Source organism: Equus caballus, chromosome 17 (assembly GCF_041296265.1).
Source record: "Equus caballus isolate H_3958 breed thoroughbred chromosome 17, TB-T2T, whole genome shotgun sequence".
In the NCBI taxonomy this organism is placed as follows: domain Eukaryota; kingdom Metazoa; phylum Chordata; class Mammalia; order Perissodactyla; family Equidae; genus Equus; species Equus caballus.
In genome coordinates, this window is record NC_091700.1 from 82,916,588 (window position 1) to 82,930,343 (window position 13,756).

Sequence of the window (13,756 nt, forward strand, 5' to 3'; positions counted from 1 at the left end):
TGAGTTTTAATGAGCTTAAGTGATTTGCTTAAAGCCACACGATTAATTTGTGGCTGGGACTCAAAATCATGCCCTTTCTTCTGTTGTAATTGTTCTATAAATATGTATGTATTGATCGACTTTGTCACCATCATGACAGGGTTCAAGGGTTCAAAATGCCATCATCTTTACATCTGGGCAGACTCAGATAGAGACAAGGCAGAAAGAGGATGAAGAGAGACATATTTACTCTCATAAGTTTCCTCCTTCAAAGAAAGAATCAGGGTACTGATATCACTTCTTACTGGTTATAATAATGATATAGATAACAAACCCTTACTAAGTAAATACTATATACTAACGCGTTACATAATTTAATCCAAATAATAACTCACAAAACCTTCCAAATAGATATTCTTATTCTGTTTTACAAATGCAGAAAATGAAGTTCCAGAGAAGTAATGTTAAATTTATTTGGGTTTTTAAGCTTTGAAAATTTCTTATAACATTCTATGTTTTATGAATATATGGAATAGCTATTTGTGTATGTGGTGAAAATGGAAGATTTATTACAGTAAGTGACATGAGTGTGTCTACTGTAATATGACTGATTTTCATGTGTCATTTATAGAATTTGGCGTCATTATCATTCTACAGTCATTTTATTTGTGCATGTTCCTTTTAAATGTGCACATTTGCAAAGCTTTTTGTTTTATTAAAGACATTTTGGGGAGGGATTCTCTTTTTGAGAGCTATGTATATTTGTCAAGAGTGGTTTAAGAGTAGGATGTGAAATAATGCTTGTCCATGAGGCTGGGGCCGACAGAGCATGGGGGAGTGATTTTCATGCTGTCTCCCTGAGGCCTTGGAGGAGGAAAGGATTATAAAGAGCTGACCCCCATAAAAGCACAGAGGAGAATTTCATTACCCCATGACCCAAATCATGAAGCTAAATTTCCTTGCCTACTCCAGAAAAAAATGAAGTTTTTCATGAATCAGAAAAATATTCCTACATTTTCATTGAAAAAAGTAATTGGAACATCTCTTTTCTTTCTAGTTTATAGTAATTAGGATGGCAAACAAATATACTGGGAAATATTTCTTGGCATGATCTTTCAATGTCAAATTTTCGTTTAAACAACTTCTTAGATGTTTCCAGGTGCTCGGGAATAAAATTGTTTTAACTTATTTCTTATTAAAGATTAAAAAGAAAAATAATTTAGCAAGACCACAAAACTAAACCATTAGTCTGTTTTAACTTTTTCCTGATTTCAGATTATTTCTTTTATTTTAATTTTATCTTGTTGCATATTCGTGAATGCCAACTTCAAAAGTAGGGTATATACTAAGCGCTTTTTAAGAACTAAGACTATGTCTTCTTTGAAATGCATGCATATCCTTCAAAATACGCATTGCATATTATACACTCAATTAATATCATTGAGTGAATAAATGAATCAATCTGCCAGCAATAAAAATGAATCCAAAGTATTCTAGAACATCATGGCCTCTAAAGATTTGAGTAAAAGTGAAAACACTTTAATAAATTAGATATAAGGGTCACTGAAGACAAGGTAAGCTTAACACATTACTTTCAAATTTAAAATATATTTATTTAGCATCTACAATTTGGAAACCCCTCTTGTCATGATGAGGAGTATAAAGATCATTACATCATGGCCTCATCTTTGAGGAACTCACCGTTAATCAGAAAAGTGTAGCATATGCTCAAGGAAGTTAAGTGTCAGTAAATAATATACACAGATTTAAAAGATTAGAGAAACAAGTATAGAGTGAAGAAAGAGTTATTTGAGTTTGAACTTAAAATTTAGGTACAAGATGATACAACAGGAAGAGGAAAGGGGGTATCCTATGTGGAGGAAAAACAAAAGATGGAAGCAAAGAGTGTATAACCAGCATAAATAAGATTATAGACGTGTAAATGCACACAATATCTGTGAGAAAAACAGACTCCTCTGTGGCAGAATTTGGGTGCTGAGGGGCCATCTTTAGACATCGTTTTTAAAAATGTATATTATAGGGACTGAATTTATTATGCAGGTTGAATTTAAACTTTTTTCTAGGCCTCATTTCCAAAAGTATGTCAATGGGTGCATAGTGAGGGGAGGGGTTAATTTGCTTACATAAATTTGGAAAATATGAAGTGAATCTCAACTGAAAAAGATTGCTCGCTATAAGATTTCTCATGAGGCTTTAGTTCATGGATATCCAGAAGGTGTCATAGTGTGAATTTCCCAAACATTTTACCACAGAACCTCTTTGTGACTCATCTATCTGGACTGATATTTCTCTTCCAGACATATGTTGGGAACCAGTGGTTTTTGATGGTAAAGAGTCACAAAAAGCATTAAAGCAGAGAAATGACATGGTGAAAGTACTGATTTGGGGAAAATAATATGGTGACGGTAGGTAGGAGAGACTAATATCCCCTGCAATGAGGGAGTTGGGAAGATAAGTTGTAATGATACATGAAAAGTGGAGATGAATAGTTCTATTCTAAGACACAAAGTGGTAGAGTACATTTTGTATCCAATTGCTGCTTAGAGATGAACTAAAGAATAACAAGGACTTCAAATGAAGACTTGTGTGTAATTTGTATATAGGTAAGAGCACAGTCTGTCAGAGGGAGACTAACAAGAAAGAATAGAGGATTTATACTATTAACTGAAACATTTATCTCTATTCTTTTGGAAGTGTGAGGAGAAAGATCATCAAACTAAGAAGAAACCAGACTAGTTCAGTCCAAAAGAAGTGGGATTTTGACTCAGGATCTTACTGTGAAAAACTCATTATTTTTGTTGATTAGAAATTTATTGGGAATTTTTACAAATTGTTTTATTATAATTGTGAGAATGGAAATGAACATTTGTGGATGCGTGATGATTGAGAAGTAAAAAAATAAGTATTATAAGGCAGAAACTTTATGCAGAGGAGACAGAGATATTGACCCTACCAGAGGGAGATGGGCTTATTGGAGACCTGGAAACATGGATCAGATGAGACCCTGGATATATTTGGATAAGTTGATCATAGGAAACAGCAATTATGTCTCTTGTTCAGAGACTTGGAAAACAGTGAGAGGGATTGTAAAGAGGCAGAGAAACTGAAAAGTGGAGAAAAGGTAAAATCTGATAGCTTGTTTCCAAGGGTACGATCTTCCCAGTAAGGTGATGTCTTATGGAAATGTTGACAACTTGTTCTGAGGAATATGCTAGAAAATTAAAAGAGACCAAAGAAAAAGAGCGTGAAGAAGTAAGTGTGGCCCATTTGAGGTTAGAGAATGTATTCGTTTTCTCTTGCTATATAACAAATAACCACAAAATTAGCAGTTTAAAGCAACACCGTTTATTAACTGGGAGTGCCATAGGTCAGAAGGCTGGTGAGCTCACTGCTCAGGGAGCTTGGCTCAGGGTCTCACAAGGCTGAAGTCAAGTTGTCAGCCTAGCTTGACTCAGTTGGGAGCCCTGGGGTTAGTATCCGCTTCCAGGCTCATGTAGATTGTTGGTAGAACTCAGCTGTAGGACTGAGGGCCAGATTCCTCCGTGGCTGTAAAGTAGATCAGTCTCACCTCCTGGAGGCTGCTAGTCGTTCAGTTCCCAGATGCCACAGGACTTCGGGCAGACTCTCCCACAGGCCCACTCACAGCATCCAGGTCACACTTTGAAGGGCAGCAGCATGATTTCTCACCCCCAGTCCTCTCCCGACCCCAGGCTTCCAGTCTCTCTGACTTCTGCTGACAGCCAGAGAAAACTTTCTGCTTTTAAAGAACTTATGTGATTACATTAGATCCACCTGGTTAATCTCCCTTTTGATCAACTCAAAGGCAACTGATTAATAACCTTTATTACACTTGCGAAATTCCTTTTGCAGTATAGCATAGTGGCTGTGACAGTCACAGCATATTCACAGTCCCAGGGATTAGACTGAGAAGAATTGGGACCCATTTTAAAGTTCTACCCACCACAGAGAGTCAAAATTAAATTAAAATAAAGTGTTTGTACAGTTTTCTTTCTTAAAAATGTGAGTTCATGAGCCTTAGATGTTTCTTAGCATCACTGAAGTGATGGAGAAGAGAAATGTAGTAAACATACTAATTAAAAAAAATTTGTTCTCTATTATTTTTACCAGTTACTATAAATAAATGAATCATTCTCTGAGAATTAAGGTATTCGGTCACTTTCAAACAAAACCAGTTTCCTAAACCAGTAAGCTTTGTTTTAAACATACTGTCTCTCTGTTTGCATTTTTGAGTTCAAATTCAGTGAGTTGGGTCTTCGTGATTTATATGTTGCTGTTGTTCAGGAGAGTCCACCTTGATCTGACCAAGGTCCTGGTTAAATATTGGAAGAATACTTACAGAAGGAAAGGGGGACTAAATTTGAAATGGGAAAATGTTGAGAAAGAATGTCAGGGGTAAAAAGGAGTAACACGTCACCAGAAAGCTGGGCTTTTGTTGCGCTTGTCAGATAATACTTTGAAAAGTTTTAATCTAAGTCATGTCATTGAATTCCTTATCAATTAGTTTTTTTCAATGAATGTGTTCTAGGTGTCTAAGTGATATTCTAATAGAATATGCAAGAAAGGAGATAACAATAACCAAAATATATTCATTTTTAATGTGCCAACACTATGCAGAGAACTTTGCCTATATTTTTCCTGACAATAAGAACAATGGCCCAGGTATATTATTGTCTCTATTTTAGACATGAGGGAACTGAATTATTCAGGAGCTCACCCAGTGTCCAAAGTCTCATGGTTAGTATAATCAGAATCAGGATTTAAATCAAAGTATGTTGGACCTTAAAGTTCAAGCCCTTTGTGATTATGCTAAATGACAAATGATAAATTATTACTTTATTTAAAATTTTTATATTATTTATATAAAATAATACCGCTAATCATTCCTTTCTTTTCTCAGATTTTGAATTTTTATGTTTTTTGTTACGTATCTCTGTTTCTTCATTGCCATACCCCCTGCAGGCAGCAGCATACGCGTCAGTGCATTAAACACAGTGAAGAAGTTTTGTTTAACTTAACGTTTCCGAAATTCACTTGACCATGAAAGAAGCCTTATTTTTAAATTTAACACCTGTTAACACACTATTGGAAATGCTGATAAATAGAAATAAATTTTTGTCAAATTGTTTTAACATTTAAACTTTGTTAGGGAAAAATAAGCTTTAAAGACCTGTAATATTTCAGAATTTTTAACCTAACTTTATTTTTAATTTTGAAAACTTGTGAATGGTCATAGTCCAGTTGCTTAATGTAAGTGTTCTTTAAATGCTAAACATGTTTGTCTTAGATGTACTGAGGATGCTTCACTCTATGTTTTTCAATATGAAATGATGTCCTTGGGTTGTGTGGTTAATTACTGTTTGCTAATCAATACAATTTGGAGAATCTCTTGGAAGTAACAGCCCTAATACTTTTGTAACGCACCCGTTTCATAAATGCCCATTCACTGGTGAGCAGTGGTACATTTCATTCATAATAGAGTGGTACCCTCTAGTGCTCTTGCTTGGTCATGTGCTCTCCAAAACTGCCTTAGAGGGGTAAATGTCACATATTGGATCATTTTACTCAGTCTTAGCTTTAAGTGAAATATTCTATTATTCATAACATCACCTTTTTGAAAAGGAGTTCAGGCATTTCCAATATTACTCAAAAATGTTACTAGCACTCTTGTGCTGTAGGGTAAAATGGCTATTCCATCTATTTTGCTCATAAAAGTAAATGAAATACTTGAGAACCAAGAACTGAGAAGTTGGTTAAATTTCTTAAGTGATTTGTAGAAATGGAAATAGGACCTAAGTCTTTTGTCCCCAGGTTCAGTTCTGTGCCATATGCATTGGACTATATATTTGATCCAGAGAGTTTAAATAAAGCTATAAATGAATATGTCCAAAATTCTAATTCTTTTGATTGAATCTCTTCTGAAAGAATAGTACTCTACTTTCTGAAAATTTTTGGACTGTTGGTTTACAAAACATCACAATGTTATCAGACAATATCCTGCCAAGGGAGTTGTGTTGTGTTAGAGCTTGATTTACCATGCTTAAACATTGTTTATTCAGAAACAAAAATTTCTCTAGGCAAACTATCCATAAGCAAGAAGGTCTGGTTTTATTTGCTTTCCAAAGCTTTATCTAAAGCTTTATCACAGAGCTAATATGCAGATTGTAGCTGTTTATAGCTGTAAGACCTTGCCCATTATTTATTATTATTTCAGTAGTTTTTTTTCTTCCAGACTTGATCTGGTAAGGTGTCTGCACCAAAATAGTGGATCCACATAAGAAAATAATTCTAATTTCTACATATGTTTTTGAACAGCCTTTTCAGCTGATTTGAATTTGCTATTAATGAATGTTTTTGGTATCCATATTCAGTTGTTACAGGGTAGGTCACCCAAACCCGACAAGTGGGAACTTCAGATGGGCAGTGGTGGTGGCATGCTTGAACAGGTCAGCGGGGACTGTGATGATGAAGATGGTTGTGGGGGATCAGGAAGTGGAGAAGTCAAGAGGACACTAAAGATCACAGACTGTAAGTGTATGATTCTGCAACCACATCTAAAGAATTGATTTTGACATATAAGTAAGGATAATTATTATCGTGAATGTAAAGAATTAATGACAGTGAATTCAGAAATATGCAACAAGAATTGGAGATAAAAATGAACCTATTTTTAGTTTTTCAGGTCATGCACTCTTGGAGGTTTTGTTTATTTTTAACTAATGGCTTTAAATGGAAATGACTTTTTTCTGTGAAAAACTAGTGAATGATCATCAGTTCTGAGAATTAAGGATTTTAAAGCGGGATAATCTTTAGGGCATGAAATAACATGAATGATGAATGTTAAATGTATATTGCTAAATAATGTGAAACTAGATTGGGTAAGTCATACTACATAATAGAATTCGGAAATTTTATTATATCATCACACCATTATATAAAAGATATGTTATTTTATTAGGTTTTTATCATGGTCAAATTGCAAAAAAATTGGTTAACTGTATGGTTAGTTATGGTGAAAAACTACTTGGATTTAACTCTTATGAATTTGTTCTTCCAAAAAATTCTCAAAAATCATTCACCTTGGTTTGATTGTATAGGTTTCAAAACCGTTTCTGGTGTTGCTAGACTGGTCACTACTATAAAAGATGGAACTACCAAATAACAGCAACAAAAAGCACCAAATGAATGTCCTTTCCTTGTCTTCACATATAAACTGAGGAATATAGGCTTTCCATGGCTACGTACATGCATATGTTCACATAAGCAAGACCACCAAAGTTATCAACTGAGAAAGAAGCATGAAAGTTAATGTACCCAGAGCGGCCAAGTTTCAACTATTCATTTATCTCAGGTCTTACCAAAGCTGATTACTTTATAAAGTAATTTTCTGGACTTGTGAAGCCCTATTTAGAAGCTGGTCTTATAGTCTCCCTCTAAATCACAAAGGGCTGCTTTGGACCTGTTAGACATGTCCTTTCATGATTTGGGTGATAGAAGAATTCATTTACTTTTCAGTTCTCTTGCAGTAAATTTAGAACACCACAAATGCTTCAAGCATCAATACCCCATTCTTTCTAGGATCTTGTTTTATAAGGCAAATATATTGGTTAAAGGAATGGAAGTCAAACGAGGTACAAAAATCAAAAAACAGTTAATATAAACATATAGGTTTCTCTGTTACAAACAAGAATAAATTGAACAAAGAAAGTAAATAGATGGGATTTAGTACACTGGAGCAGCAATTAAACAAAGGGCCACAAAATTCCTTACTGTATTCATACAATTTCCTATTGAAAATTAAATGCCTTCTACCCTTAAAGGAGCACATAAAGATATATGTTCTTCTTATTGGTATTAATATAGTTTATCAGATTTATTTCTCTTGTTTTCCTATCTTTTGTTGTTTAGGACAAAAAATTAAAATAAGGATGAAGAAGAAAATAAAAAAGAGTTTTCATTAAAAAACATTATTTTTACTAAGAGTTAAAACACCATTGTATTTTGGAGTTATGATACTTATCTACTAGGATAATATTAATGTTTCATTTTCATTCTATCTTGAGTATTCATATGAATCATAATTTCATTGTCATTTGAATATTAGCAGGGTTTGAAGGCATAAAAGTTATTATCAAAAATAGCTTAGGTTGAAATTTCATCTATAAATTGTTTGTGTGTGTAGAATTAACATTTTTATAGAGATTTTTTTACTCCTGAAGTTATTCATATGCTCAAGAATTTGTTACATATTAATAAATAACACCTTTTTGGTTTATTTCACAAGAGAAATAGAGACAGGGGAGGATATTCAACTGCTAATAGTTTTCTCACAAAACAATACTGTCAAGGTGGCAAGAATGAATTTTTTACTTCAAAACCTTGTTTTCAATTACTCCTGAAGTAGACAGGTATGGTACAAGCAACCATCCATCAGAATTGGGGAGATTTAAGATATAGATGGTTTTTAGCAACTACAGGCAAACGTTAAAAAAGTCCACATCTGCTGTCAGTCAGTTGCCTATCACGTTTCTAAGAGTTTATAGCTGTTGCCTTTCAATTTTTAATAAGTGGTTGGGAAACCGCTGTGGATAGCATGCTGAAATACAGAGGGACAGAAAGAGTAGCAAAGCGTAAGTCACATTTCTCTTTTTATAAAGCACTATAATATCTTGCCTGTGCTTGGCTAGTTTGATATATTGCCAAAGCAAGTTAAGACAGTTTTAGATGGTCTTAATGACTGAAACATATTGTGCTCTAGAAAGTTTACCAGGTGACATTTGTGTTAAGAACTTGAAATGCACCATTATTTCTTCCTTACTCTGATGTTTGTTCTTTATAAAATACAACATAAGTACAAAGCAGTTCATTTGTCTCCGCAAAAATATCTGATTTAAAATAGTTATACTAATAAGTATTTATTTATTTATAGCTACTTATAATTGCAAGGAATAATACTAATACCATGTCCTGTAAATTTAATGATTTTGCTCCATTTATGCAAATGTTCGAAGTTGATAAATATTTTACTAATCATCACTGGAACTGATTTTCTGTTTCTGTTTTTGTTCATGTTTATTTTAGGCAACAGAGGGGTCTACATATTTATGTGCCAAGGTTTATCACCAAAATGTTTATATACCTTTTAGGTATCATTTTGTTTTCATCACCAGTGGTATCAAATAATCCAACAAATGTTTAGCTTTTAACACTATCTCTATTCATATCCTACCTATTGGCTATTATTAAACGTTAACTGATATGTTTCTTATAAAAAGCAGCTATCTATACTATGCAGTGTTCACTCTTAGGAAACTGAACATATTTTCCTATTTCAGTAGAGTGGTTTAAAAATCCCAATATTATGGAAAGTTCTATATTTTTGTTGTATTGACTTTAGCTCATTTAGATAGATATGGATATTTCACTAGTAGCCTGGAATTGCAGGGTTGGAATGGCTTTGAACCTTCATATCTTCTCATCCCTGACACTTGCCATCCTTTCTGAGCAGCTAACTGATGCAGGTTCTAAACACCAGTGGAAATAAAACAAGTTCTGTTCTTTTAGCCATGCAGAGGAAAATTATTCTCATTATCATCAACACTTTTTCAACTATTTGACTATTCCAATATTCCCAAATGTTGATAGTTTCAAATGTTGAAAAACAAACCAGCGTGCCACTGCAGACAGGCTGTAGAATTATTCCATGTGTAGTTTTGAAAATCTGCAATAGCATTACTTGCAATTCTTATGTGATATTATAATCTAAATTACAATAACTCTGCTTTTAAAAAACAAAAAAATATATAACCCATGATCAAATTCATTTTGATAAAGAGGTTCACCATAATAGTATCAGGCAAAATGAATTTGATCACAAGTTGATTCAGATGTATCTTCAAAAATAGTAGAGTGATTTTAAGTCTTCAAATTGTCCGAGATAATCTGTCTATTGTCATATTCATCATTGCTCGTATAATATTATATAACATCCTTAGCAATTTTAAAAATAATTTAACTGTGAAACCTATAAATGACAACAGATTGTGTGTGTGTTCAAATGACTTTTTCCCCAGTAGTGCTTTCAACATGCGTTTGCAGAAGAGTCATGATACAGGTTCACAAAGACTTGTGCATTCAGAGTACCAACGCAGCAGCGTTCTGACCCTGAGGCCCTCCTGAACTGCTTCTTATTCAGCCACCCAACGTCTTTCTTTACAAGGATTGTTTACCAGTAGATTCTTCTTGTTCTTTTTTATGGGTTCTGCTCTTCCTCTTCTTTTTTATGGGTCCTCATCATCATCCCAAATTTTAAATATTTGAGGAATCCAGGATTCAGTTCTCAAACCTTTTACTATCTCTGTTCACGACTATTCCCTGTTCCCCAAACTGCATACTGCACCATAATAACAATATGGTGCCGCCATCGATAGCACTATCCAGTTTATAAAGCATCCCCCACTGCGTTATCTCAGGAGGTAAGCTAGTGAAAACAGAAAGCGTTCAATTGAAATTAGATGAATTTGGAAATAGAAGGATAAGACATTGGAATATAAGTTGCTAAATCTAGAAAGAATTTTTGGTTGATCTTCTACAGCCTAGAATGAATAGAACTATTATTCACATTGTGCTTTGTATTTGTCACTTAGTAACTAACCTTAGATCAGCCTCTAACAAATTCATCTACAGCATGATACTAACAGTGACCTAGGAAGAAAATAGTATATTCCATGTGCATAGTAAAATGAAAATGATACTTTGTTAACCACTGAAGAATAAAGGTTACTGATTTATTTAGCAATGCAAGATTGTAGAATGAGTGAAATTCTTGGCTTCCTCAAACTTATTTTCACCGTAAATCACCTTTATTTCAAAATCTCAGCTAGGCATGGAGGTTAAGAAGAACTCAGAAAATACTACAAGCGACATGAAATGTGATCTTTATTTTTCTTTCCATAACTACTAAAACTATGTAGTTATTCATTTTGTAGAAATTATTTAGTGTTTTTTTTTAATTATCTAGTTTATGGTTTTTCTTTCCAATGTAAATTATGTCCAACAGATAATGCAAGCATATAAGATTCATTTACATTAATAACAGTTCCCAATATGCATATTAAAAGTATGTGTATTCTTTTAAAATTAAAGTTTCATCAAATTTGATTAAAATAAAATGTATTCAGTTTACTTTGCAAAGTGCTGACAAATAGTCCATTAATAAATTATCCCAAATTAAAGATAATGTACTGGAAAAAACTAAATAGCTTATCATGTATTAACTATGTTTAGTTATGCTAAACATAAAACATCTTTATAAACTTACTTGGACTCAAACCTTTGTGACACAGTGAAAGTAATCTTGAATAATGATTGTACATTTTGATCTACATTTTCCAAGTGCCTAATACTGAAGGATCATGATAAAACGCTAGAAAAATTCACAAATAAACACTTCCTGATGCTGCTCAATGCTCAAAATTGTAAACACTTTGAAATTTTCATCTACTGCAGTTTTTACACTGCTGATGAAAATTATACTAAAGAGAAATGAAATAGTCTAAGATAAATATATTTTAATTAATATGTGATCGCCATGAATATTATTGTGATTATACATTTCCATTTTGGTTTCTAAATAATTGACATTCATCCTATCTGCTTGCTGTTTTGCTAACAAGATTGTGTAATGGAATCTGGAAACGTAATGAATCATCTTACATTCTCTTGAAAAGTTATACATCCCATTCATGGGTTTAAATGATAAAGTTGAAATAAAAGGGTCTGTCCTTGAATGCCTAAGAAATGGTTTTCAGTGCTTTGACTTAGACACAAAAATGATGTAAATCACTGAGGTAAAGAGGGAAGACATTAACTAAAGCTTAAGGAGCCTCCTAGCATGCATTCCAGATGAACCAGCCATTCTGAAAATTTTATAGCTAAATCCATCCCACACCAGACGACATAGAATAAAAAAGTTATGGTATTTTTGACTACCATTATGTCAAGTATGACTGTGTGATCAATAGAGTAAGCAAAAAATTAAAATTTAAGAAAATATCATCAGATACATTTTCTCATTGCTTGCCCAAAGTCATATAGCTGTGAATAAGACCAAGAATAAATCATACTTATATCCAGGTCTATTTTTTATATCATTCTGTTGCCGATAAACAGAATGGTTTTTGAACTTGCTATATTCTCCCTCAGTCAGCATAGTTGATAAAATGCATCATGAGGAAACAACTTAGGTATTCTTTCAGCTCTTTAATGGCTTCCATACCTTTAACTGTATAGAAAGGGTATTTTCATCTAGATTTTTGACCAGTTAATTAGTCATCTAACTATAAATAATAGAACACGTGATCTGGGCCCAGAGCTTCTCCAAGTCTCTCATGTATACAAATCACTTGGGGCTCTTGTTAAAATCAAGTATGATACAGAAAGTCTGAAGTGAGACATTGGCATTCCTTACATGCTCTCAGATGATGCTGTTGCTCCTGGTCTAAGGACCACACTGTGAGGCTGAAAAATTTACACCCTTGTTTCTTACAGCCTTTATTTATTAGTATCTCTGCAATAATTCTCTATTAAAGCAGTATGAACTCTTATAAAACAGTATCTACGTTTATGTATTAGCTTTACAAGAAAGCATCACATGCACTAGGACGTTAGGGACTATAACAATTAGGCCAGTAATAGTGACTTATCCTATATGATTTTTGGTAGTCCCAGTTTGATGGTTTGAGGCTTGCGTTTATTTCCTAACACCAAAGGAGCACCACTTCCATCTTTTCTCAGGGCCTGAAGCCTTTAGCCTACACTTGCTTCAAAAAGACTTCCATTTTGAAACAGTGTCTCTGGTATCTCAGCAGAAATGTTTCACCTTCATCAACTCCTCCAGTTTGTAATGAACACTGAAGAAATATCTTGCATGATCCTCTGTATCACATTAAATTCCAACAGAGATAAATCAAAGTTTTATGTGAACTAAAAGAAAGGAGAGAGACTATCCAAAAGGGGCAATCAGAAAATACTTCATAAAGGAAGCAGAGAGAGGGCAAACTGGAAAAAATGTTTGACTGCAATGTTTATGAGAAAGGCATTTGAGAGGATGGACTCATGATTTGGTTTCAGCAATTGACAATAGGGAGGGAAGGAACCCTGGGAGGAGGAGACATCATGGACAAAGACAGTGGTGGGGGGAGAGAAGGAGTAAGGAGGAGCATGCTTACAGAGACACAAAATTATTCAAATTGCTTGAAAAAATGTTGGAAGTCTAAAATGTGGGTTCAAAATTTTACAACGGATTTTGAATTCAGTAGGGAGGGGTTTGTGTTTACTTTGATAGGAAAGAGGAACTATTAAAAGTTTTTCTGTGTGGTCATTTAGTTTCTGTGTGCAATTATTTTTAATAGCAATACAGATAACTGGTTAGGAAAATAAACATGTACAAATAAGGTATATCTTGCACAAGTAACTTACCACTACCTTGCACAAGTAATTGTTCTGTACCTAAATTTCCTTAAGATGGGGGTAATAGCAGTAGTCTCCAAGAAGCAGCCTTGTGAGGATTAAATGACTCAATCCATAGACAGCATTACAAGAGCGCCCACCCCCACCACTAAACAAAAAAAAGTGTTGAATAAAATATGTAAAAAGTTTTTCTTAAATGCTTCTGTGAACTAACAAGAGAGGAATCTTCCATAAAACTAGATGATGTCATAATAATAACATAGAGATA

General features: G+C 33.8%; 1 protein-coding gene across 4 annotated transcripts in view; it reads left to right on the forward strand.

Annotated features, from left to right (window-relative positions):
- The window catches only part of GPC5 (glypican 5), a 1,274,841-nt gene that overhangs the window by 620,387 nt on the left and 640,698 nt on the right, over nucleotides 1–13,756 (forward strand). For 2 of the 4 annotated variants that reach the window (XM_005601372.4, XM_070240389.1), the window contains exon 7: nucleotides 6,390–6,546. In XM_005601372.4, coding sequence (XP_005601429.2) covers nucleotides 6,390–6,546 — 157 coding nt within the window. Of the gene's footprint in view, nucleotides 1–6,389; nucleotides 6,547–7,115; nucleotides 7,311–12,813; nucleotides 13,033–13,756 lie in introns of those variants that run through there. The other 2 variants (XM_070240386.1, XM_070240387.1) reach the window with 2 other exon arrangements.